Source organism: Sorex araneus, chromosome 2 (assembly GCF_027595985.1).
Source record: "Sorex araneus isolate mSorAra2 chromosome 2, mSorAra2.pri, whole genome shotgun sequence".
Taxonomy (NCBI): domain Eukaryota; kingdom Metazoa; phylum Chordata; class Mammalia; order Eulipotyphla; family Soricidae; genus Sorex; species Sorex araneus.
Window position 1 is genome coordinate 26,332,158 of NC_073303.1, and position 25,009 is coordinate 26,357,166.

General features: G+C 50.6%; 1 protein-coding gene across 2 annotated transcripts in view; it reads right to left on the bottom strand.

The window, feature by feature from the left end:
- Window positions 1-476: 476 nt before the first annotated feature.
- The window catches only part of BLTP3A (bridge-like lipid transfer protein family member 3A), a 59,710-nt gene continuing 35,177 nt past the window's right edge, over window positions 477-25,009 (bottom strand). The window contains exons 8-21 of one of the 2 annotated variants that reach the window (XM_055126345.1): window positions 24,491-24,680; window positions 24,016-24,102; window positions 21,441-21,611; window positions 20,222-20,361; window positions 19,947-20,088; window positions 18,929-19,122; window positions 17,295-18,754; window positions 14,398-14,594; window positions 11,635-11,777; window positions 11,400-11,550; window positions 6,647-6,909; window positions 5,970-6,078; window positions 5,704-5,810; window positions 477-4,883 (exon numbers count right to left, since the gene is read on the bottom strand). In XM_055126345.1, the coding sequence (XP_054982320.1) occupies window positions 4,758-4,883; window positions 5,704-5,810; window positions 5,970-6,078; window positions 6,647-6,909; window positions 11,400-11,550; window positions 11,635-11,777; window positions 14,398-14,594; window positions 17,295-18,754; window positions 18,929-19,122; window positions 19,947-20,088; window positions 20,222-20,361; window positions 21,441-21,611; window positions 24,016-24,102; window positions 24,491-24,680 (3,480 nt within the window). In that variant the 3' untranslated portion in view covers window positions 477-4,757. Of the gene's footprint in view, window positions 4,884-5,703; window positions 5,811-5,918; window positions 6,079-6,646; window positions 6,910-11,399; window positions 11,551-11,634; window positions 11,778-14,397; window positions 14,595-17,294; window positions 18,755-18,928; window positions 19,123-19,946; window positions 20,089-20,221; window positions 20,362-21,440; window positions 21,612-24,015; window positions 24,103-24,490; window positions 24,681-25,009 lie in introns of both variants that reach the window. The other variant, XM_055126344.1, reaches the window with a different exon arrangement.

Genomic DNA, 25,009 nt, shown 5'->3' on the forward strand with positions numbered 1-25,009 from the left:
TTCCGTTGAAACTCTTGGGTTTAAAATGGAAAAGGGGCTTGAGCAATAGCACAGCAGGTAGGGCATTTGTTTTGTGTGTGGCTGACTCGGGTTCGATTCCCAGACTCATTTATAGTGCCCCAAGCACCACCAGAAGTGGTTCTTGAGTGCAAAGCCAGGAGTAACCCCTGTGCATCACTGGGTATGATCCAAAAAGAAAAAAAAAAAAAAGGGAGAGAGAGGGAGAGAGAGAGAAAGAAAAGTCAGTATAGGCATTCCATAAAGAAGTGTTCGGGCTAAAACTTAGTGACCAAAAACTAATCAGCTGGGAAGGAAAAAAATGAAACAGTAACAGAATAAAACTGGCCTTGGCTTTTCTGTGAAAATTTGAGTCCTTCCCATTTTATATGAGAACACTCAGTTTTTATCTCATAAAATAAGCACTTAAATATAGTGTGGAAGTCTATATATAATTCCTACAGATATACCACAACCAGTACTGTTCAATAAGTTTAATTTGCATTTTTCAGATGGTTCACAGAACCAGTACACTCAAGGTTTGATTAGATATTGCAACATTAAAATTTCCCAATACTGACCAGTATTCCAGTTAATCAGATACATTCTCATTGTTTTCCTCAAGTAGAGGGGAAAGGTGTAACCTTTTATTGACAGTGATTAGCAGTAATAAGGCTACTGAATACAATTGGCAATCCCCAAGAATTCTTCCCTCTATCATTCAGTGTCATAGGGAGAAATTGTTCTTTTTTTGAAGCTTTCCTGAGCATGTCTTAGGAGCATTTCTTAGTAAAGAGTCCAATTCTGCTTAGCACCCTGAGTGGGGGGAACAGCTGGGCTCACAAAGCTGGGCAAATCTGAGTTTAGTATCTTCTGTTCAGACTCTTGGGTTTGAAATGGGAAAGTCAGTGTAGGCATTCCATAAAGAAGTGCTCAGACTACAACTTAGTGACCAAAAACTAATTAGCTGGGGAGAAAAAAAATGAAACAGTATTATCTCAACTTTAGGAATTATTTAGTAGCAACTTACAACCTACTGCAATTTAAGTGACAGGATAAAGCTGAAACTTACAGGTAACAAGGGACAAAGATCACATCCAATTTTGGGCAGTTAGTGAGCTCTCACAGTTGAAGGTTTCCAAGAATGTTTCCACGTATGTTGACTGTGAGCAGCTGGGAGAAACAGCCTATTCAACAATAGCTTCTCTCCATGCCTACCCTAGAACTCCCATACTAGCAAAAGATAGGCCAAGAGAGAGGAAGACCCCAGTTTCTGAAAGGAAAACATACCAAAGTTTTTTGAAATACTTCAGAATAACAATGGTATATCACAAGGCTGTGACACAGCTTTCATAAATCTCAAATACCAATTTGCAATTTTGGTATTTGATTTAATTTCAGTTGCTAGCTACTGAAACTGCTCATTCAGTTGTTTCCGTCTTTTTATGTTCTTACTATAAATGATCTTAGAAATTGAGACGTGTATTAAATACCTGAGAAAAAAATCTTTGTGTGTGTGTGTGTAAAGGTCTGGAATGGATAGTATTACCCATATCAAAGTGACAAATTTTCAGACTATCTTCTTTCCCAGACCCATGAACTAGCCTAAGGGAAAACTAATATAAGTGGGTTACATGGAAGCTTTAGGCCATGAGGCATGTGATGGGTGGTGTTTATCCCTTGTGTGTTCATTAACAGGAACTATTTAGAACCATGAAGTATATGAAGAATGATGCCTGTGGCAAAGTGTCAGACTAAATATACAGCACAAACACCATCAGGAGATTAGAGCCCATTCTTCTGTCTTAAGCCCAGAACACTAATATTCCAGTGAGCTAGTAACAGATTTTGAGATTAATAATCATCCCTGCATCCAACCAGAGAGATTTACTGGTCCACTTGCCGTAAAACACAGCTCTGCTGCAGCCATGTAAACAGAAAACCTAGATAATCAGAGATGACACATGGTTGTAAATTCTTCACCGCTGAAGTGAAGCGCAGTGGCTTAAGTCTTTAAGGGATAGCAGTGCTATCACTCAGTTTTCTTGAGGTATTGGTATTTCTTCTTCAGTCTTACAGCTCCAAGGCAGAAATCATAAACATTTAAAAGGAGTTGACAGTTTTCCCCCTTATACTTATCATGAGGACGACTGACTAGTTCACATTTCTTAATTATGAAAGTCTTCCTTCCCCCAGTGAGTGAAGTTATACAAGGTGATTTTACTAAAATTCCATGGGACAGTGGTCCCTGCTACTTTTCCTGAGGGAGGATTTTAAGATATAATGGTCAAACCTACCACATCAAGGAAGACATTCTTGGGTTCCACTGATCACATAAAGGAGAAATCCCAAGGAGCCGTGACACCCAACTGAGCTCGGAGTAAGGGATTTGCCTTGGTGCTTGGAGAACCCTTGTCTAATGTCTCCTGCCAAGCACGAGCTTAAGGTGCAGGAACACCAAGTCGCACCTACTGTGGGTCTGTTCTTTCCGGAGGATACCATGGAGGGGTGTGTGGGAGGGGGAGAGGAAGAATGCCATTTCAGACCAATCGGGCTCTCCCTCCTCCCACCAAGTGCTACTGAGAGGGTCAGTGACTCATTGTTGGACACTCCCTTCGCCTCTGAAAGCAGCACTGAGGAGCATCTGTCAAGGGACACAGTCACTGTCCTCTATCACCAAGCAGCTCTGGTTTCTGTAATCCCTTTCAGAAAGCTGCTGTTCAAGGGTGCCTCTGAAGTTTCTGCACCCACACACAGATTCTGCCAGCAAGACTGGAACGAAAGTTTCTGAGTTGCTCTGAGAAGTGCTTCCATTTACCTCAGGCTCTACAGCTAGTATGTCAGGACCTTCTGCACATGCCCTTGGTCTTGACTAAAGAGATTTATCACTAGTCCCCTCCCGTTTCTGCTCTCTGTGGGAGCCATGTGGAACAGTGCTATGGAAGATGACTGGCAGTGGAAAGACGAAGCCATCACTGAACTCAGTGCTCGGTCCTGCTGTGTGCTCAGTGCTGACGTCACAGCAGTCCTCAGTCCTCCCTCTCAAGCAGTGCCTGGTGGCTTTTCCGAGTTCTCACAGAGCGCACTACCTCCAAGTCAGCGCTGATTCTTCTACTGCCCACACAGAATCTGTCACTGTCCCGAGTTTCTGTGATTCAGATTCTACCATTGTGTGTGTGTGTGTGTGTGTGTGTGTGTGCTTTCAAATCTCTCTGGTTTACTTTACACTGCCTGGAAGAAGTGCCATCAGATGGCACTGTAATACCCAGATTTCCGTTTCAGTGTTATTTTAAAAAAATCTTACTAAGGTTAAACCAAATGTTAGAAAATTTTCCATTACTGTTCTCTCCAGAAAGACTCTATAGCCAGATCATAATCTGACAGTGACCAAGGTTTTGAAAAATAATTGACAAAAGTTCTTTATAAGTCTGGACAAATCTTTTTTCCTTCCTGAATGCACTGTTTTTTAATCCTAAAAAAAAAAAAGAAAACAAAAACCCACAACATCAGCATGATTTCCCACAAAGGAAACCATTTTATGTATCCTCCAATAGGTCATGTGTGATTAAGACTTTAGTGACACAACTAATCATTATTTTACTCGTGCCAATTCAAAGGGAGTTTGCTGATGAACTGCTGTCCAACTGGCGCAACTCAGAAGTGTTTTGCGGAGCAGCCTGGGTGAAGCACGGGGCAAGAACTAGGTATTAAAGAGGACGATCGAGCTCTTCCCTATGGTGGGGCAGAATCCAGCTAGGCTGAAGGGTTTTTTTCACTTTAAATGACATGATTTTTGAAAGCCAGTGGTGGAGACAGGTGAGAGGCCAGGAGAGAGATGTTTATGTCACGGCTGAAACCCTCTGCCCTTTCAGCTCCCAATCCACCCGGTGCTAAGGAGAATGCCCGGGCCCCAGCAGGGAAGGTATCTCTGAGGCATTCCTGTGGCTGCCGCGGGACTCCACACGGCCAGAGGGGCTCAGAATCAAGCTCCCCTGCTGATCCCTCCTGACCCCAGTATGCCTTCAATCTAGCTCCGAGTATTTTTTCCTTGATTTAAGTTTCACACAAACTGTCACTGAGGGGAACTGACAGTACCAACCTACTGCTATTGCTTACTCAGAATCACAGCAGCACAAGGATGAAAGAGAAGAGAGAAGCTTAGTCCCAAAGAATCTGATTGTAAAGTCCACGACAGGAGCTTGGGTCCCTTCGCCAGGAGGCGGAGTGCAGGCTGCCTGTGCCTGGTGCCGCTCTCGCCTCCTGTCTCACGGCTATTTCCTGTCCACTGCACTGCCACAGCCAAAGCTCAAGCTTCTCGGGTTCGGGTCTGCTACAGGAAGCTCTGGGCCAAAGAATCTTTGGTGGCTCCGAGGAGGGATGACTGAGGAGATGGAGTCCTGCCGTGGGTGAGGAGGAAGCAAATGGCTCTGCCATGTAACCAGGCGCGGAAATGGCTCTACAGTGTTGAGAACGTTGCACCGAGTGGACAGAGGGCCGGAGGCTTTCTGCAGGCCAGCATGACGCCGCAGCCACACACAGAGCTGGCCCCGGGCTGCTGGAACACAGTCCGGCAGCGCCCTGCCTTCCGTCCAAGTCTGAACAGCTCGTGCAAAGGACACCACAGGGAGGGAGGCGGGCACCCGCTTCATCCCTCTGGCATCCTTGGCAGACTCGTTCCCCACCGGACAGGGTCTGCTGCCCTAGGTGGTACTATTGCTGGTGATCTCTTCCTCTCCTTGGCACACACGGCTGAGCCGCTATCAGAGCTCAAAGAGGGGGTTGTATTTCCTGATTTCCTGAAGAAGTCTTTCTCGGTCCTGGTTGGCACTGGCCAGGGCTGCTCTGGTGTCCGCAAGTTCCTTCTGCAGAGTAGGTAGTTCTTTCTCCTGAGGGACAGCAAGTAATTCACAGCTGATGAAAACATCCAGTAAAGGAACAAAGGAAAACTTTTAAGCAGAAAAATGCACAAGTTGGTCAATGATCAAGAGAAACCAGACGGGGCAGGAGGACAGTTTAGTGACTTAGGTGCTTGTCTGGCAAATGCACAGTCAAGAGTTCAAATCCCAGGGCTGGAGCGATAGCATAGCAGGTAGGACATTTGCCTTGCGGCTGACCCAGGTTCGATTCCCAGCATCCCAGATGGTCCCCCGAGCACCACCAGGAGTAATTCCTGAATGTAAAGCCAGGAGTAACCCCTGTGCATTTCTGGGTGTGACCCAAAAAGCAAAAAAAAAAAAAAAAAAGTTCAAATCCCCATGCTGCCACCTGCATGGAAGTGGCTGACAGGGATCCCCAGGAACGAAGTGCCCAGAAGATGCTCCATGGCTTAGAAAGCGCCCGGGGTGAGTGTGAGGGCCTGAGCTTAGTCCTTAATACCACCATGCCCGTGCCAAGGTGATCCCGACCACCCAGTCTAGGGTCGCAGTCAGGGGTGAAAAAACAAGCGATTCCAACCAGACCGCCAGGAAGCTCGAGACCCCTCTTTTGGCTGACGGTCACGGGACAGCAGTCTCAGGATGGGAAGCAGTAACCTTTACCCGACGCCTCCTTGGTTGCCCCTCAATTTCTAGAAGCTGTGCTCTGGTAAAGGGGCCCAGACCACCAACGGCACACGGCACACACAATCTTAGCAACTGAGGCCTTTCGGCGTGTGAACTGTGAGCATCAGAGGTTTATCGGGAAGAGACTGTTCAGGCCGCTCCTTACCTGCTCTCCAAAAGCCTCCCTCGTAGGCACCAAAAACACCTGTTCCTCTGGGACCTGCCGCTCCTCACTTTTAGGTGCTTCAGCAGACGGTCTGTCCTGAGCAGCAGCTGCAGAGAAAAGTCAAGGTTCTCAATGTCCAAGTGCTGCCCACGGACGAGCAACTTCCGCCTGTCACCTGGTCCCTTGCAGGAGAAAAGAGCGACCGGCCCCCTCACCTCCTACGTGGCACACGCTGTCGTCCTTCCGCTCTCGACCGGCCCCCTCACCTCCTATGTGGAACACGCCATCGTCCTTCCGCTCCAGCACAACATGCTCCATGGCCACGGTGATAGGGACAGGACCGGGAGACGTGGGATAGATGGGGGGGATGTCATCCTGCAAGACAAAGGGGAGGCAACATCATGCCCCCAACAGCTCAGAACAACTGAGTTCACAATCCTGCTAAACACACTTTTTTTTTTTTTGGTTTTGGGGCCATACCCAGCAGTGCTCAGGGCTTCTCACTCTGCATTTGGGACTCTCTCCTGGTGGTGGTCCGAGGACCACATGGGGAGCCAGTGAATAGAAGGTAGGTCAGCTAAGGCAAGTGCCCCACTTGCTGTACTATCACTCTGGCCCCGAGAAGCATGTTTTATGTCACTGTTTGGCCAGCCATCGTGCTAAGTTCTGGTAACTCAGCCTCTCCCATTCTAGACAGGGTGAAACCCAGGATCAAATAACTTAACAGACTGGCCTGGACAGGCCAGACTCAAGGTCCATTCCCCTGCATCCAGGACTTTCTGACAGCAGCATACATGGAACATACCAACACCACCAAAGGCTCCTGCACTCCCCCCTTGGTTCTCACCACGTTCGCACAGAGACCGGGAAGAGGTCAGTGGCTGTCCCTGCCAGGACTTCTTGCCTGCCCAAGTCTAGGGTAAAAGCCCAAAGATCCTCTCACCTTCAAGGTGACCCTGGAGTCGAGGAGCTCAATCTTCATGGGAACTACCTCTGGGATCTCCTCATCTTCCAAGAAAGGCCCCAGGCCATTGAGCACCGAAGTCAGCAGCTCAAGGTCACAGCCACGAAGCAAGAGGTGCAGGAAGCCATTCTGGGTGGCCAGCGGGGAATGGACAGCTGCGCCAGGCCCCACCTCGAAACGAAGGCCCACGGCTGGTCTAAGGCGACTGGACTTCAAGACTGATGATTCTGCATAGGCCGTATCTTTGAGAAGAAAGACAAAAATAATTAAGAGCCAGAGACAGCTCTAAACACATATATATTTAATATGTCTAACAACTTTACACCAAAAAGCATTATCATCACTATCTTAGAGGTGAAGAAACTGAGTATAAAAAAATAACTGGGCAAGGGCTGGTGAGGTGGCTGACAGGGTTACGGCATGTGCTTTGCATGCAGGAGACCCAAGTCTGGTCACTGGCACCACACAGGTGGTACCTGAGCACCACTGGGAGTGACACCCCCCTCCTCCCCCAAACAATAAGAGCCTCCCAGCAATGCCCGGTGTGCCCCCACCCTACAAGAGGCAAACTGAACTGAAGTTATACTACTCGTTAATAGTGAGCACAGAACTGGGACATGGACGCACTGCCTGCAGAGTCCGAGGGCCTAGCCACTTCGATATAGCTGGCAAATGCCTCTCATGGTGCAGGGGAGGTTAAGGACCAATAAGGGCCGGAGCAATAGCACAATGGGCAGGGTGCTTGCTTTGCACGATCAACCCACATTCCATCTCCAGCATCCCATACGGTCCTCTGAGCCCGCCAGGAGTGATTCCTGAGTGTAGAGCCAAGAGTAACCAGGAGCACTACCAGGTGTGGCCCAATAACAACAACAATAAAAGGAACAATACAAAGCAGGCTTCCCATGCACCAGAGGCACTGAATGAATAGGGAAGCTCTTAAAATATAGAATCCTGGGCCAGACAGTGCAAGGGTTACAGCACTCGCCTTGCGTGCAGGTTAGATCAATCCCAGTTTGACTGATCCCTAACATCTCCTGGTCCACCAAGCAGTGCCTGGATAAATTAAAAAGTTAGTATTTTTTATTTTATTTTTATAAAGTTGTTCACTGTCACTGTCATCCTGTTGCTCATCAATTTGTTCGAGCAGGCACCAGTAATGTCTCTCATTGAGAGACTTATTGTTACTGTTTTTGGCATATCCAATACTCATGGGTAGCTTGCCAGACTCTACCATGCGGGCTCAATACTCTTGGTAGCTTGCCGGGCTCTCCAAGAGGAGCGGAGGAATCGAACACGGGTCAGCCGCGTGAAAGGCGAACGCCTAACCACTGTCTATCGCTCCAGCCCCATAAAGTTATTCACAATATTTAATTACATTTAATATTCAAATACCAATCCCACCACCATTACACCCCACCACCATATTTCCATCCCAAACCCTAAACTTGCTCCCAAAACAGAACCAAAATTGTTTATTTTGTATTGCTTATTATGAATAATCCACTAAAACTGAGACAAAAAAAGGTTCCTTAGAAAAAAGTATGTGAAGATTGTTGTTTTTCACCTAGGAGCCAACAAAATTAATTTTTTAGGAACTGCTTTTGGGGCAGGATTGTGTGGTGAGAGGAAAATTCAAAGTAATGATGGAGGAAAGGTATATCTGCCCTTGGGGCAGGCATGGGTGGTGGTAAGAAAACCTAAAATAATATTATGGTGGTGAGAAGGTGTAATGGTGGTGGGATTGGTGTTGGAATACTGAATGTAATAAATTATTAACAACCTTATAAAAATAAATAAAACCCATGGAGAAGCTTTCTTTCATGTACAGGAGGCATGTATGAACATGTACAAGGATATTCAGGCAACATCATTTGAAACAGCAAAACAAAGTAACTGGAACAAGTCCAAACATATTTAGAACAAACCATGACAGATACACAGAATACAGAACAGACTGTCCCTAGTGGATATTCCTCCGCCCCTCTCAGAGAGCCCGGCAAGCTACCAAGAGTATCTCCCCTGCATGGCAGAGCCTGAAAAGCTACCCATGGCATATTCAACATGACAAAAACAGTAACAAACAAGTCTCACAATGGAGACGTTACTGTGGTGCCTGCTTGAGCAAATCAATGAGCAATGGGATGACAGTGACAGTGATGTGTGTGTGTGTGTGTGTGTGTGTGTGTGTGTGTGTGTGTGTGTGTACGGATACACACAGAACAGACCAACCCAAGTGGGTTTAAAGATATATAAAACAGGGCCAGAATGATAATACAGCATTGCCTTGCATGCGGCCAATCCAGGTTCAATCCTCAGCACCCCATATGGTTTCCTGAGCACCACCCGGAGGAATTCCTGAGTGCAGAGCCAGGAGTAACCCCTGAGAATTGCTAGATGTGGCCCAAAAAAACAAACAAAAGATATATAGGAAAAACTGTCCCTAGTGGGCCTCAGTGGCAGTGAGGGCAGCTACTCCAAAAACTTACTACAATGGATTGACCTACATGCTTACAAGGAGTAAATTTCAGGCTATTCAAATTATAGCTCAGAAAAACTGTTTTTACAGAATGAAAAAAAAAACAAAGGAGTGGAGAGATAGTACAAGGAAGAAGGCACTTGCATTGAGATGACCCAGATTCAATCCTGGCACCCCAAATGGTACCCCAGGAACTTCCAGGAGTGACCCTGAGCGCAGAGCCGAGAGTAAGCCCTGCCCACCACTGGGCATGGTACAAACCATCCCCCCCAAAAGAAAAAAAAAGTATAAACAAAAAAGTAGTCTATTTTTACAATAGACTATAATACAGCCGTAAAAATGAATAAATTACAGCTAATTCAACGACCTAGAAGAACTGAAGAATATCATGTAACTTTAGAGCAAAAGTAACAAAAACTAATTCTGTTTAGAAAAACCAAAAAAAAATGGCTTTACATGGAAAAAATGGTAAAGCCCAGCAAAGGAGTAATACACACAAAACTCAGAATGTATTTTCTGTGACAGATTAAGAGGCAAAGGAAGATTCAGGAAAAGAGTTCTCAAGGACTGAGAAGTTTTAGATATTGTTTTATTCGTGAAGCTTGCTGGTGGGCTCATAAAGCCTTGTCATTTTTGTCAGACCTTACCGATGGTTCATTTTATTTCTCTGCCAGTGACACCACCAGGGCTTCAGGGCCCTGCACATGCCAGAGACGTTCTACCTACCACTCGAGCCGTATCCCCAGCCCTCCCCTCCATCTGTCTTCTAACAACACTGGGAATCAAACCGAGAGTCTCACATATGCAAGTCAAGTTTGTATTTCTTATACATAGATTATAAACATTTTTAGAATTTATTCAATGTTTCTTTTTTTTTTTTGCTTTTTGGGTCACACCCAGCGATGCTCAGGGGTTACTCCTGGCTTTGCACTCAGGAATTACTCCCGGCAGTGCTTGGGGGACCATATGGGATGCCGAGGATCGAACCCAGGTCGGCCACGTGCAAGGCAAACGCCCTACCCGCTGTGCTATCGCTCCGGCCCCTCAATGTTTCTTTTTTGTTTTCGGTTTTCTGGGGGTTATTTATTTATATAGTTAGGTTCGTTTGGGGGCCACATCCAGCAGTGCTCCGGGCTTACCCGTGGCTCTGCACTCAGCGATCATCCTAGGCAGGCTCAGGGGACCATATGGGTGCCAGGGATCAAACTCGATCTGCCACACGCAAGGCAAGCACTTATGCACTGACTATCTCACCAGCCCCTTTACTCAGTGTTTTATACATTGCGTGGGGGCAGGGGTTGTTTTGGGGGAGGCCTCGGGAACATTCCCAGCTACCGCCCAGGCAAGCACCCTCTGGCAAGCACCCTCAACCATCTCTCCAAAGGACTCTGTTTTACCCTTTTTAAAAAAGTTTTTTTATATATGTAATTTGAATACTATGAAATTCACTCTGTGTAAGTATACAGATTAACAAATTTTAGCTAAGTATGGCTCTGTGCCCAGAGGTCACTCCTGGTGGTGCTCGGGGGAACAGATGAGATGCTGGCATCAAACAGGGGTCAGCTGCATGCAAGGTAAAAGCTTTCAGTGCTATTTCTCCAGCCCTAAAAACAGTTTTAAAATAAATCATGGGGGTCAGAGAGAAGTACAGTGCGTAAGGCACTTGTCTTACATGCTGCTGACCCAGCTTCAATCCCCAGCACCACATATGGTACCCTGAGCACTATCAGGAGTGATCCCTGAGCACAAAGTCAGGAGTAAGCACTTCCGAGTGTGGCTCCTGGGGGCAGGGGAGGGGAGAGTGCAGGGGAAACAAATGCAAATAAAATGCATGCAGCATAAGCCTAGATTGTTCCTGTCATCTTTTAAAGTATAAATGCTAATTCACAGCAAAGACTGAATCTGGGTGGCAAAGTTCTGGTCACTTGCAGTGGGGCTCCGGGGGATCAATCCGGATCCTCTAGCAGCAGGGAGTTATCTGCTGCCCCAGCCCCAGGTCAGAGAGGTTTGATATCCATTTTCAGTCACGCAAGGGAAAAAGTGGACACAGCTCTGAGACAGAGAGTTGGCCCATAAACCAGAAAGAGCTCTCAGAAGGAAGCTTGCTGGCGTGGCCACCCAGGGGCAGGTGGAGAGCAGGGCAGGGACCAGGCCTCAGACAGCTGCCCAAGGGCACAGGGACAGGAGCATACTGTGCCAGTGACGGCTGCCCGCAGAAACCCTCAGCTCTCCTGGAGCGGTTGCCATTCTCACCTGGGCACTCCTCGTGCAGAAAATGCCAGAGTCCCACCGTGCCCAGCTGCTGCAGGGCCAGGTCCTGGGTCTGCAGGGCCACGGCCAAGTCCTCACCTCGCACCTCAATCCCCATAGACACCTCACTCACCCGCAGGACCAGCACAGAGACCTGCAAGAGAAGGTGCTTTCAGCGGAGCCCCACGTGGCCAGCCCAGGGCCTGCCCTCTGCACAGAAGGAAGTGGAGCAGCTGACCAGGTAGGGACTGAGCGGGCAGGCAGAGCTGTTGGCCTCTGGTGACCCCTGGTCGGAACTCTCCACAACCGGGCTCCCCTGAGTGCCAGTGCCGTCCAGGACATTCGGAAGAGATGCTGGGGGCAGCGATTCAGGACCAGACTCTACAGGGGAAAGACAAGACAAAGGGAAGGTTAAAAATAGCTGTCAAACTCAGTCTCAGAATAATGCTTTGGTTTGATGCGCACCACATAATAAATACATACCAATAAAATAAATACACAATAAATATATAAATAAGAACAGTAATAATATTTGAACATAAATGAACATTATGAGACAAATTTTTAATTGTCCCTTGCATATTATGAAATGTGACATAATTCAGTCATAAAAATAAATAGAGGGCTGGAGCTATAGTACAGCAGGTGGGGCACTTGCCTTGCACGCAGCTGACCCGGATACAATCCCCGGCATCACATACTGTCCCCCAAGCACCACCAGGAGTAATTCCTGAGTGCAGAGCCAGGTGTAGCCCCTGAGCATCACTGGGTGTGACCCAAAAAGCAAATAAATAAATAGATAAACAAATCCTGAGGCCAGAAAGATAGTACAGCAGGCAGGATGCTAGCCTTACACATGGCCAACTGGGCTGTAACCCCGCATCCTATACAGTCCCTGAGCCCAGCCAGGATTCCTTAGTGTAGAGCCAGGAATAAGCCCTGAGCACCTCCAGGTCTGGACCCCAAATCAAAACATATATGAATCATGTACTCTTCTTGTTTTGTTTTGGGATATCTCTGTCCATCTCCCTCTTTTGTCCTGACTCTTTAAGGCTAATGGAGTGCCCGCGACCAAGCCCGGGCCTGCTGATGCTCACTGTCCTGCGTGCCCAGATTTATCTCTTCTTATGACTAACTTATGTTACAGTCCACAGTATCCTCAAGTTTCGCTGATACTGTAGCATGAGCCAGAACTTCTTCCTTTTTAAGACTACTCTATTGTATGTTTATGGGTTACCTGGGTTATGTTTTTCTGGAGTTTTGGCCCACCCCCACTGCTGGTTCTGTGCTCAGGAGTGACCCCTGGTGGTGCTCAAGGAGTGATCTGCAGTGCCACGAGTCCAAGCAGCAAGGCAAGGAAGAGCCTCTTGGACTCACCAGCCCCCAGGAATGATTGCTCGGTAAGTACAGAGTTTAAGTTTTACATGATGAGCTCTGGAAATGAAGAGTATGAATGGCTTCACAATGAGCTAAATCTACTGAAAACTACAAAATTATAGTAAAAGGTGGTTAGGATGGAAAGTGTTATATTACATTGAAAAATAAAATTTAGTTATTAAAGGCTGGGAAGATGGCCCAAAGGGCTGGAACATATGCTTCCGGCACCTCATGATCCTCTGAACGCCATCAGAAGTGGCACTTGAGTATAGCCCCAAACCCAAAGTGGCACCTGAGTATAACCTAAAGTTTCATAAACCAAAACTTTTAGGGCCAGAGAGGCAGCATGGGGAATAATGCACATACCTTGCATGCATCTGACCTGGGTTTAATCAGAACCACAGATTGTCCCCGAGCACGGTTAGGAGTGACCCCTGAGTACCTAGCAAGAGTAACCCTGAGCACTGCCTGTGTGGCCCAGAAACCAAAAAGGCCGGGGGGGGGGGGAGAATTCATGTTACTATAGTCAAAAACCCCTAGTTCTTTTCCAGTCGTGGGTGAGGGACACAGCTGCAGGGAGGAGCACTCGCCTTCCATGTGGGAGGCCTTGGGCGTCCGTCCCTGGTGTTACAAAAAGACAAAATCCGATGATAAAATATAGAGGGGGAAAGAACCACCAGACAACGAACACAGAGACACCACTGACACCTGTCACAGAGCTGATCCTCTGGGGCCAGGAACATGGCTCAATGATGAAGTGCACGCGAAAACTTGGGTTTGATTACGATACCAATGGGGGAAAAAGACAGGGGATGGGGGCTGTGAGGGGTGGAGAGAGACAGTCCAGGGTAAGCCCCTTGCGTTGCATGCAGCTCACCAGGTTCAAGTCCTTGGCACTCATATGGCTACTAAGCATCCTCAGGGATCACTCCTGAACGCAGAACCAAGAGCGTGTGGCTTGGGGCCAGAGAGATAGTCCAGCAGGGAGGGCATTTGCCTTGCACATGGCTGGCCCAGGTTCAATGCCCAGCACCCCATGGAGCACCAGGAGTAATTCCTACGTGCAGAGTCAGGGGTAACCCCTGAACATCACCAGGCCCCCTCAAAAAAAAAAAAGAAAAAGAAAAAGAAAAACTCCCATAAAACCCAACATGGCTTAACACCCCACCCACAAAGGAAAATAAAATAAAAATAATCCTGGGGCCTCAGCAACAATACAGTGGGAAGATTACTTGTGTTGCACGCGGCACACCTGGATTTGATCACCGACATCCCATATGGTCCCCATATGTGCACCCCCAGGAAAATTTCCTAAGCACAGAGCCAAGAGTAAGCCCTGAGCATCACCAAATGTGACCCCAAAACAAACAAACATTAAACCTAATCCTACTACACAGACTGCGGTAGAACGAGAGCATTCTCTTCTTTGGTCTGTCTCTTTCTGAGGTAAAGATCACACATTCATCGGGGAGAAAATCAGAGTCATAAATCCACTCAAATTTTGTTTTGAGAGATTATTGCTTTGATCAGATCTCAGTTCCCTCTGCCTCCGGCCGGTCTGGGCAGAGGAAGCAGAACGGACCCTTCCCGGGCTTGTCCAGCTTGCCCAGCTGTCTCCACCTACCGGACTCTAGGAGCATCACAAAGCCGTCACTGCCATCACTGTCCACGGAAATCCGGTCCTCAGGGCCACTGCTGTCCAGGGAGCCGCCATCGAAGGACTGCTGAGATACTGTCCTCTTCATGGAGAAGAATCGGAGCCGTGCAGCATTGCCACCCGCTGGGGCGGCCACCCCCCCTTCTGTCCTGGCCACGGGCTCCCTGTCCAAACAGCAAAGACCTTAGCAACGAGTCCTTATGCCTCTTTGCAAAACCCAGCCCTTTCTTGTATGTTTGTTTTGGGGGCGGGGAGCGGCGCACACCCGGCAATGCTCAGAGGGACTCCTGCCTCAGCTCTTGGGAACCACCCCTTGCAGTGCTTGGGAGACCCAATGGGACGCTGGGATCAAACCCAGGCTGGGTGCATGCAGGGCGAGCACCCTACCCGCTGTACTATAGTTCTGACCCCGAGTCCCATCCTTTTCAATTTAAACACTCTATAGTGCAAAAATAAATGTTCATATTTCTATTAGTTATAGGGGAGCATCCTGTCTGCAATGGCTGGTCTCTGAATCCTCACCTCCCAGAACTGCAAACTGCGTAAGCAGAGGAAGAGACCGTGGCTCAAGGGGCTAGTGAGTGTGCTCTGCACGTAGGGGGCGAAGGTTCAATCCCTGGTGCCACATCTTCCCCCAAGAACTGCAGGGAGGGAGCCCCGAGCAGTGTGTCAGGGGTGGTCTCGATGCGCGGCAGGATGTAGCCCCCACACCAAACAAGCTGCACAGGCGGTTCTGCCCATCGGCAGTGACTGTCGGGTGCTCTCACACCTGCTCCCTGCTACTGACGGGCACCTCAAATGGCCCAATGCCTGTCACGGTCGAAGACAAGACAGCGGGAAGGGCACAGCCCTGGCATGCGCCCACTCAGACTCCATCCCTAGCACACACAGGGTCCCCCCCAGCACCGCTGGGTATAATCCCTGAGCAGAGACAGCAGGAAGTCCTGAGCACTTTGGGGGCTAGTCCAAAAACAACCAAAAAAATCACAGTTGTGCCAAAAGTGATCAGAACAGGGGCAACAGAACCCTGAGGGACAGATTCATTGATAACAACAGCAACAAAGAAACAGCCACACAGGCTGGGGACACATGCTGGACGCCACATGGGCAGGACACAAGCGTTCAGAGCTGACTGGGCTGCGGGTTACTAGCTGGAGGGCGCCCGCCAGGCCACCACCCTGCGCTGCCAGACCATCACTGTTTATGTGCAGACCCTAAGGGGCACTCGTCACACTCCTCCGCACTGTCCCTGGGTCCCCCCTCCCTCACTCAGGGCCACTCAGGAAGGGCGGTGCAGGCTTTTAGCCTGACCCTGTTGCTCGCATGACTGATCCTGAGCAAGTTTCTTACCTCTGTGAGCCTCAGTTTCCTCATCTGTAAAACGGGGAGTGATATTAGCACTAGCCAGAAAGGGCAACTGCACTCCCCCTATTGGTATTTTAAGTATTACTAGTGCCTGGGCCAAGAAGGCTCGTGCTCTGCATTTGGTCTTCAAAACCAACTGTGCCCCCAGGTATAATACCAAGGGGGACCCCTAGGATCAAGCCAGTGGTAGCCCCCCAGCATCACTGGGTGTAGCCAAAAAATTAACACTGAAAAAAAGAGGGAGGTTCAGAGAAACAGTTCAGAGGTGAAAGCACTGTTTGCAGTGACCCTAGAGCGATCCCTGATCCCCGGCAGCACCAGACGTGACCCGAGTACAGAGCCAAGAGTAAGCCCTGAGTGTCACCAGGTGTGGCCCCAAAACACTTTAAAGAAAAAGAAAGCAAGCTTTTCAGGCCTGACTCAGGGCGCATGTTCAGCATGCGTGCCTACTCGCACTCCAGCACCATGTGGCCCTCCTGGACACCGCTGTGTAGAGGCCCCCATGAAAGGAAAGAGGAGGAAAGAAAGAGAATGCATGTCGTCGATGTTTTCCTTTATCTCTCAGTCTCCTGCCCGGGCACTCTGTTTGCCAGGTCCGAGGACACCCACAGGCACCGCTTGGAGACCCCAGAAGACAATCCTCTTAGAATAAAGCCCTAAGCACTGGCTTTCTGGTCACAGTCCCCAAACCACAAAGTTCTTGGCACCCCATATGGTCCCCAGAGCCTGCCAGGAGTGATCTCTGTGAGCAGAGCCAGGAGTAAGCCCTGAGCACCAGCAGGTGTGGGCCACAAACAAGAGACAGAGGAAATATCCATGAACACCTTCTTCCTGAAACTCCCGTTTCTTCAGCAGTGAAACAGGGACACAATTATCTTTATCTACCCTGCCAGGTGCTGTGGGTGATTCCCAGGCCATAGGACAGAGAGCCTGCTGAACGTCTGTCATGTCAGACGGGGGCCAGGCAAGGCTATTTAGGCTTAACATCTGTTCAGACAACAGCAAGTCAGTGAGAGAGAAGCTAACCTGATCCCTAAGAACTAGTAAGTGCTGCCTTGGAAACTGTCTAAGAACAGGATTTATTACATGGAAGAAAGTGAACATTGATGGAATTTTATGCAATTCTACTGTAATGTCTGGTTCTCCCCATTGTAGCGTTAAGGAGAATCCTGAAAAGAAATCTCTCACGCTCCTAAGCCTGTATCCTCTACGTAGTCTGAACATTTTTCCAGTTCTACAAGGGTAGCTCTGGAAACCAGAGATTGGGCCCTCCTGGACAGGCCCTTCTCTCTATCTGCCCAGACTCGCTGAAAAGATGCACATGGGCCAGGAGCTGCAGCTCAGGGCTAGAGTGCTCACCCTCCCGTATACAAGGCCCTGGGCTCGAGCCTTAATCCCACCAAAACGAATAAATAAAACAGAAGCGCACACAGCAAGAAGCCTTGGGGCCAGTGGCAGGAGTGAGGGGGAAGGCGGAGAGTTGGAAGGAGAGTACTCACTTGGCTGAGGGCAGGGACAGCATCCTGTGCATGGTTGAGGTCATTCGATCTCTGCCCAGGCTGAGAGCATCCCTGGTCATACACACAGCTTCCTTGGTGAGGTCCACTGTGGCATGCAGCGCCTCCTTGGTGGCGTCCTTGGTCATGTGAATAGCGCTGGACAGCTCTCCCTCTGTGTTCTTCGAGGGCACCAGCTCGCCCTGCCCATACACTATGCTGTCCCTGGCGCCCGGAGGCTTCGAGGCGGCCAGGGAGCCGGACACTTGGGCTCTGCTCAGTCTCTTGGCGTGGAGGGAATCGACAGCCTCGTGGCCCTTCCCTGCAGGCCCTGGCGCAGGACACGCCACATCCTGGGCTGCCCCGTTGCCAGGGAGCAGCGGGGGCCCGGCCGGGACCGCATCGGGCTGCTCCACACCACCGTCCTCGGGAGCCTTGGCCGGGCTGGCCGGGCCCTGCTCGGAGGAGCTGTCAGACTTCGGCTCCCGCTCCTCCGACGGGGACAGCTCGGAATCGATGAGGCTGGTGCTGTCGGAGCCCCCCGAGTCGGCCTCGGCGGCCCCGGGAGCCGGCTGCATGAGCAGCGCCACCTCGGCGGCACGGGGGAAGAGGACCCCGATGCACACGGTCCGGTCCCGCAGGCCAGCCCCGGTCAGGGCCTCCGTGTCCCGGGCGAGCTGCTCCTGCAGGCCCTGCAGGACCTCCTTGAGGCGGAGCAGCGCCAGGTACTGGTAGTGGTCAAGCCTCACGCACACGCGTGCAGGGGAGTGTACGAGCACGTGGATGTCCGCCGCATCCTCCAGCTCCGTCAGGGGCCCTCTGCTGTTGGCCCCACTGCTGGCCTCTTCCAGAACCTTCATGACCTCGGTCAGGCCTGATAAGCTCTTCAAGTCCTGCTCGGTCTTTGACCGCTGGTGGGGCACCGTGTCACCACTGAGGGTCTCGGACGGGCTGGGGCCGCCAAAGCTTGCGGAGGGCTTTAGCCTCCCTTCTGTGGCCAGAAGGCGCTTCCGGGCCTGGGCCTGCTGCCAACGGAGGGGCAGGCAGGCCCAGATGGACAAGGGGAAAGGAGCCACAAAATTCAAGGCGTGACCTTCGAATTTCTCTGTTCCTTCAAAATCCAAGGAGATCTTGGTGAAGTGGACGGCCCAGAGGTCCTGGGAAGCCGGGGGCCTCTGAGGAGGAAGGGTGCCGGGCTGGGGGAGGCGGGAGTCCATCTGGAAGGCATGGTGCAGAAACAGCATGTGCAGGAGGCCAAAGGCACCTGGCGCCTTGGGAAAGTGGACAGAACTGGAATGGAAGAATTCAGAGGCCGCGAAAGCCCGGAAGAGACTCTGGAGGTCGGAAGCGCTACAGTGGGGAGCATGGCGGGTGTTGGTGGCGGTCAGGCCTGACGTAGAGAAGACAAGGGCCTGAGGCCGGTGCGGCCCTGCCCGCTCTCTCTTCTCCAGGGGGAAGCTCACCTGGAGAGGGAAAGGAGACCCAATTCAGAACGGCCATCGAGTCTCCCCGCTGCCCCCATTCACAAACACGAGAGGCCGCTCAGGACCTGAGGCGGCTTCTCTTACTTCTCTCGGGCAGAAAGAGCTGAACCCTGGGTGACAGCCGCAGAGGACACAGGGTCCGCTCTCACCCACCTTCAACCAGAAGGCGTCCAGCCGGATGTCCAGGTGCTCATCTTTCTGCCTCGAATCCTCCAGCTTGTAGATAGCTTTGAACTGCTCCAAGCTGCGGTATAAATCCAGGCAGAAGAGGTTCCCCCACAGCAAGCTGACAGGATCCACGGTGAACGTGAGATTATTTAACTGAACGTAGAGATTGGGACACGGAACTGGAACGCAGAGGGGAAAAGGATCTCCATATACCGAAACGGCAGCTCAACTCTTACCTGTTAACACTCATTTTATTATCAAGAAAGCAAAGGTAAGGGGCCGCAGCAATAGTACAGCCGGGTGGGTACTTGCCTTGAGTGCAGCCGGCCTGGGCTCGATCCCCGGCACCCGTATGGTCCCCTGAGCGCAGAGCCAGGAGTGACCCCTGAGCATTGCTGGGTGTGGCTCACCCTCACGCGCCCACAAAAAAAGAAAGAAACAGGACTGGGGAGATGGACTGGAGGACTGGAGGGCTGCAGGCTCTGTGTGCAGAAACCCTTGTTTCCTCCCTGGCACTTGCATGGTCCCTTGAGCACTCCCATGAGCACTGAGCCAGGAGTAGCACCTGAGCACCCCTGGGTGTTGCACAAATTTTTTTTTAAATATAAGTAAATAGGGGCTGGAGCAATAGCACAGCGGGTAGGGCGTTTGCCTTGCACGCGGCCGACCCGGGTTCAATTCCCAGCATCCCATATGGTCTGAGCACCGCCAGGGGTGATTCCTGAGTGCAGAGCCAGGAGTAACCCCTGTGCATCGCCAGGTGTGACCCAAAAACCAAATAAATAAATAAATAATTTAATATATATATATATATATATATATAAGTAAATATATAAGGCAGAGATTTACACAAGATAGAGACATTTAACAAAAGTCTGCCAAAACTAAGTCACGTACCTAAAGCTCCTAAAACGACAAATGAGAAGAACATTGGAAATGGCCCCTGGGTCCCACAATGCAGAGCCTGAGCTAAACGGTGAGCAGGGACGCCCTCCCAGCTTACCCGGAAGCTCCTGATTATCCGGGAAGTAATATTCTGTGAACTCAATGTGGACGGCGGAGACCTGAGTGGGTGTGTCGCGAGGTTTCCGGCTGCAGGAGAGGAGTGTGGACGGCTTCTTGCTGGGCTGCCCCGCTGTGGAGACCTGTGCAACCACCAGCCCCTGTTAGCGTCTACAGAGACGCACCTGGAGAAGGATCCTCTGAGGAAAGAAAGCCCCTCTGAGAGAAGCTGCCCTGCCCCTTCCCCACCCGTCGGCCTGGGTCCGGGAGCCTCACCTGGTGGATGTCCAGGTCATCGACTCGGATGACCAGACAGCTCGAGCGTAAACGATTCCACGCCGGGGGCCCAAAGGCAGGCTGCTGGCCCTGAGAGGGCCTTCTCTCCAGGGGGCTCTTGCGAGGACTGGAGAAAGAATCTAAATAAAAATTAGATGGTGGGAAAGATGGCCGCATACACTCACGTCTCACGCACGAGGAACAGAATTTGGAGTAAAGATCGCACAAACACTAACACAGAACCTAGCAACTAGACTCTCCTAGGGTCCAGGTCATGGCCAGTGTCCAGAGGGCAGGGCAGCTTTCCCTACTACATCTGCCTGAGGACCAGGAGGACTTTGCTGAGAGGCTGCTGCTGCCTCTGCATGGGGTGAGGCTGGAATAATCAGCCAGGCCTGAGCCTAGCCACTCAAGGCGTTATCGCCCTTGATCAGGCCCGAGCCTAGTCACTCAGGGCATTATCACCCCTAACCAGGTTACCGCCCCTGCCCAGGACCGAGTCTAGTCACTACAGGGCATTAAGGACCAAGTCTAGACACAGCAAGGCATTATCACTCCTGACCAGAACTTAGTTCTAGTCATCGCAGGATGTTATCACCCCTGACAGGACCAAGTCTAGTCAGTCAGGGCGTTATCACCCCTGACCAGGACCAAATCTAGTCAGTCAGGGCGTTATCACCCCTGACCAGGACCAAATCTAGTCAGTCAGGGCGTTATCACCCCTGACCAGGACCAAGTCCAGTCAGTCAGGGTGTTATCACCCCTCACAGGACCAAGTCCAGTCAGTCAGGGCGTTATCACCCCTGACAGGACCAAGTCTAGCCTGAGGGCATTATTGCCCCTGACAGGACCAAGTCCAGTCAGTCAGGGTGTTATCACCCCTGACAGGACCAAGTCTAGCCTGAGGGCATTATTGCCCCTGACCAGGACTAAGTCTAGCCACTCAGGGCGTTATCACCCCTGACAGGACCAAGTCTAGCCACTCAGAGCATTATCGCCCCGACCAGCACCAAGACTAGTCACTGCAGTGTGTCATCGCCCCTGAACAACAGCAAGACTAGTCACTGCAGTTTGTTATCGCCCCGACCAGGACCAAGACTAGTCACTGCAGTGTGTTATCGCCCCCACCAGGACCAAGACTAGTCACTGCAGTGTGTTATCGCCCCTGACCAGCAAGTGGTGGCCGGGTAGCAGGGTCCTCCACCTGCTCACACCCCACCTGCTTTCTTCCGGAACGGGGAGTCCACGCCCAGGTGCCAGGGCGGTTTCAGACCCGTCTCCTCGTGCCACTTCTCCATTTTCTTCTGAAATTCCGTCACCAGCTTCTCAGCCCACTGCTCCCGGGTCTCCATGGCCCCACAGTAGCGCACCCAGTGCGTGCAGCTATCACCTGGCGGGCGCAAGAAGCACTTAGTCCCGGTCACGATTCTTTTTGGAAAACTTTCACTTAATTAGTTGAGTTTTAGGCACATGATATCCTAACACCAATCCCACCACCAATGTCAGCTTCATTCCACCAGTGTCCCACGTCCCATCCTGTCCCGTTCCCTATTGCCACCTGCCACCATAACAGGCACATGTCAAAGGTTGGTGCCTGAAGTTTCTTTTTTTTTTTTTTTTTTTTTTTGCTTTTTGGGTCACACCGGGCGATGCACAGGACTCACTCCTGGCTCATGCACTCAGGAATCACCCCTGGCGGTGCTCAGGGGACCATATGGGATGCTGGGATTCGAACCTGGGTTGGCTGCGTGCAAGGCAAATGCCCTACCCACTGTGCTATCACTCCAGCCCCGGTGCCTGAAGTTTCTATCTCGTGTTTTCAGTGTTGCCGAGTGTGTGCTTTGGATACACGCTCCCACGTCACCGGTACAACTGAGGCCCCAACTCCTGTTCCCCCATCACTTCCCTTTCTCACTTTCTTCAGGCTCTGTCCTTCTCCTCCCCCTTTGACTCTGTGAAAGTCAAAGTGATCTAGGCATCCCCCCCTTTACTACATTACATTTCCTTCGTCCAGCTGTTCTATGCACCACAAGATAAGTGCGACCATGCTGTGGCTGTCCTGGCTCACTTCACTCAGCGTGACATCTTCCGCTTCCAAGCAGGTTGCAGCAAACGGCATGGTTATCTCACTCCTTGCAGCTGGACGGTATTCCAATGTGTACAGAGACCACAGCTTCACCATCCACTCATTTGCCGTGGGACGCCTAGGCTGATTCTGTACTAAGTGCTGCAAATCATAACAGTTGTGCTGTCGTCCTTTTGAATGAAAAACATTTTTTTTTTTATTGCTAGGTCATGTGGCAGCTCAAGTCTTAGTTTACTGAGGCCTCTTCATACTGTTTTCCACAGGGATTGAACAGACAAGATTGCCACCAGTAGTGGCTGATGGTTCCTTTTCCAACACCTTCCCAACAATGCAGAATTGTTCCTGGCATTTTTGATATGTGCTATTCTCACTGGTGTGAGATGGTATCTCATTGTCATCTTGATCTGGATTTCCCTAATGATAAGTGATACTGAGCACTTTTTCATGTGCCTATTGGCCATCCCCCTGTCTTCCTCTGAGAAGTGTCTATTCATTTGCTCTCCCCATTTTTTTTTTTTTTTTTTTTTTTTTTTGCTTTTTGGGTCACACCTGGCTCTGCACAGGGGTTACTCCTGGCTCTGCACTCAGGAATTATCCCTGGCGGTGCTCAGGGGACCATATGGGATGCTGGGAATTGAACCCGGGTCGGTCGCGTGCAAGGCAAACGCCCTACCCGCTGTGCTATCGCTCCAGCCCTGCTCTCCCCATTTTTTGATGTTATTTATCTGTGAGTATTTTATATATCCTGGTTATCAACCTTTTATCTGATGTAAATGAATGCAAATATTTTCTCCCGTTCAGTTAGCTATCTTTTAGTTTTAGCCTGTTTTTATTTTTTGCTTTAGTTTTGTTTTTCCATGCAGAAGCTCTTTAACTTGATATAGTCCAATTTCTTCATTTTTTATTTTGCTGCTTTGCCGATGGTATCATATTGTTGAAGATGCCTTGGAGGTTCAAATCTTGGAGCATTCTGACTATATTTTCCTCAGCGCACTTCAGTTTCCAGTCAGATCTCTTGATCCACTTTAAATTGACTTTTGCATTAAGGTGGGAGATACGGGTCTGATACAACATTCTGACTGTTCTTCCCACCAGTACAGTCAGAGTTCAGATTCTGATCCTTCATTCCCACCCAGAATTCTTTGGAACAAATAGAAACCATCACAAGCAGCTTCTCCTGGGGCTTCCCCGGAAAGGCAGGTGCCCGTGGCTGCAGACTAGAGGCTCTAAACTAGCGAAAGCGGAGGGGCAGGGGGGCATCCCAAAGCAACCACTCTTCTGGGGACGCAGCTCCGAGACAGGCCTCTGTAACAGGCTCTCTGTGACCCCGAGCCCTGAGGGAGGATCCGGTCAGGCACTGCCTTTCCGCCCGGCGACCTCTAATCACTGAGGAAGAATTGCCAATATCGGAAACTGAAGTTATCCAAAAACACGTCCTCCCCTGGCCATAAAGACATTCGTCAAGGGGGAGGACGCTTGCCTTGCAGACAGCCGGGCTCCCAGCACTGCCAGGGGTGATCCCTGAGCACAACAGCCCTGAGTATGGCCAGGTGTGGCCCCACGCACCCCCATGGGTGCCCTCCTTGGGGTTCTTCCCAACACTCCTCTGAGCACGTGCTGGATCTCTGGCAGGCGGGCAGGGAGTTGGCCCTCGACACCTGAGCAGCCTGAGCGGCGCTGCAGCTGCCTCCACCCAGAATTCACCTACCTGCCCAGTGGAAGGGGTAATAGTCGAAGGCCATCTTGCGGAAGGTAAGCTGCATAGCACCGCCCATGAGTCTGTTTGCAGAGACACCTACAAAGGACAAATAAAGATGGTGCTGGAGCAACAGTACAGTGGGCTGGGCACTTGCCTTGCACGTGGTCAACCTGGTTCAATCCCTGCCACCATATATGGTCTCTGTGCTCAGGGATCACTCTTGGCAGGGCTTAGGGGACCACATGCAGTCCCAGCAATTGAACCCGGGTTAGCACATGCAAGGCGAGTACAGCGCAAACCCGCTGTACTCTCTCTCTGGCCCACAACATCCATATTTTTTTGTCTTAGGGGTGGTTTGGCTGCACCTGAAAGGTGACAGTAGCTGCCGTCGGCCCTGCCCTACCCCACCCCGAAACAGCCACAGTGGGGCAGGGGCCCACTGAAGGCCGCAGTGGGCTGTGGGCAGGCTGTGCCCACTCGGTACCTGGCTCCCGGGACTGGCTGTCGTCACAGATGTGCAGGTCCAGGCGGGAGATGAGCAGGTGGTAGGAGGACTCCTTCACGTCGAATTTCTCAAAATACTGGCTCAGGCGGTTGCCGCTGCTGCTGCCGCCCTGGCTGGCACCAAACGCCTGGGCCCAGGACTGCTGGGCACTGGGGGCAGGCGGGGTGATCTACAAGCAACAGAGAGAAAAACAAGACCCTGAGAGACTCTGTGACAGGCTTCCTCCAGGTAGGACATCGGATCTTAGCAGGTTGCTCCTTCCCTCTCAAAACTGTCCACCTGTCTGCCTACCTACTGTCCCACACACCAAAATTTTTGGTTATGATCAGCATCATAAGTATCAAAGTAGCATCTTGAAGTCTGAAGGAGGCCTCCAGCTCTGGCCCCACAAGACTTAGTCAAACTCCAACACCTCCTCCAGGAAGTCTTCCCAAAGTGCCCCCTTTCAGAAAGGACAGTTAGGTGTTCTTGTTCTCATGGCGGGGTGCTCACTTTTAT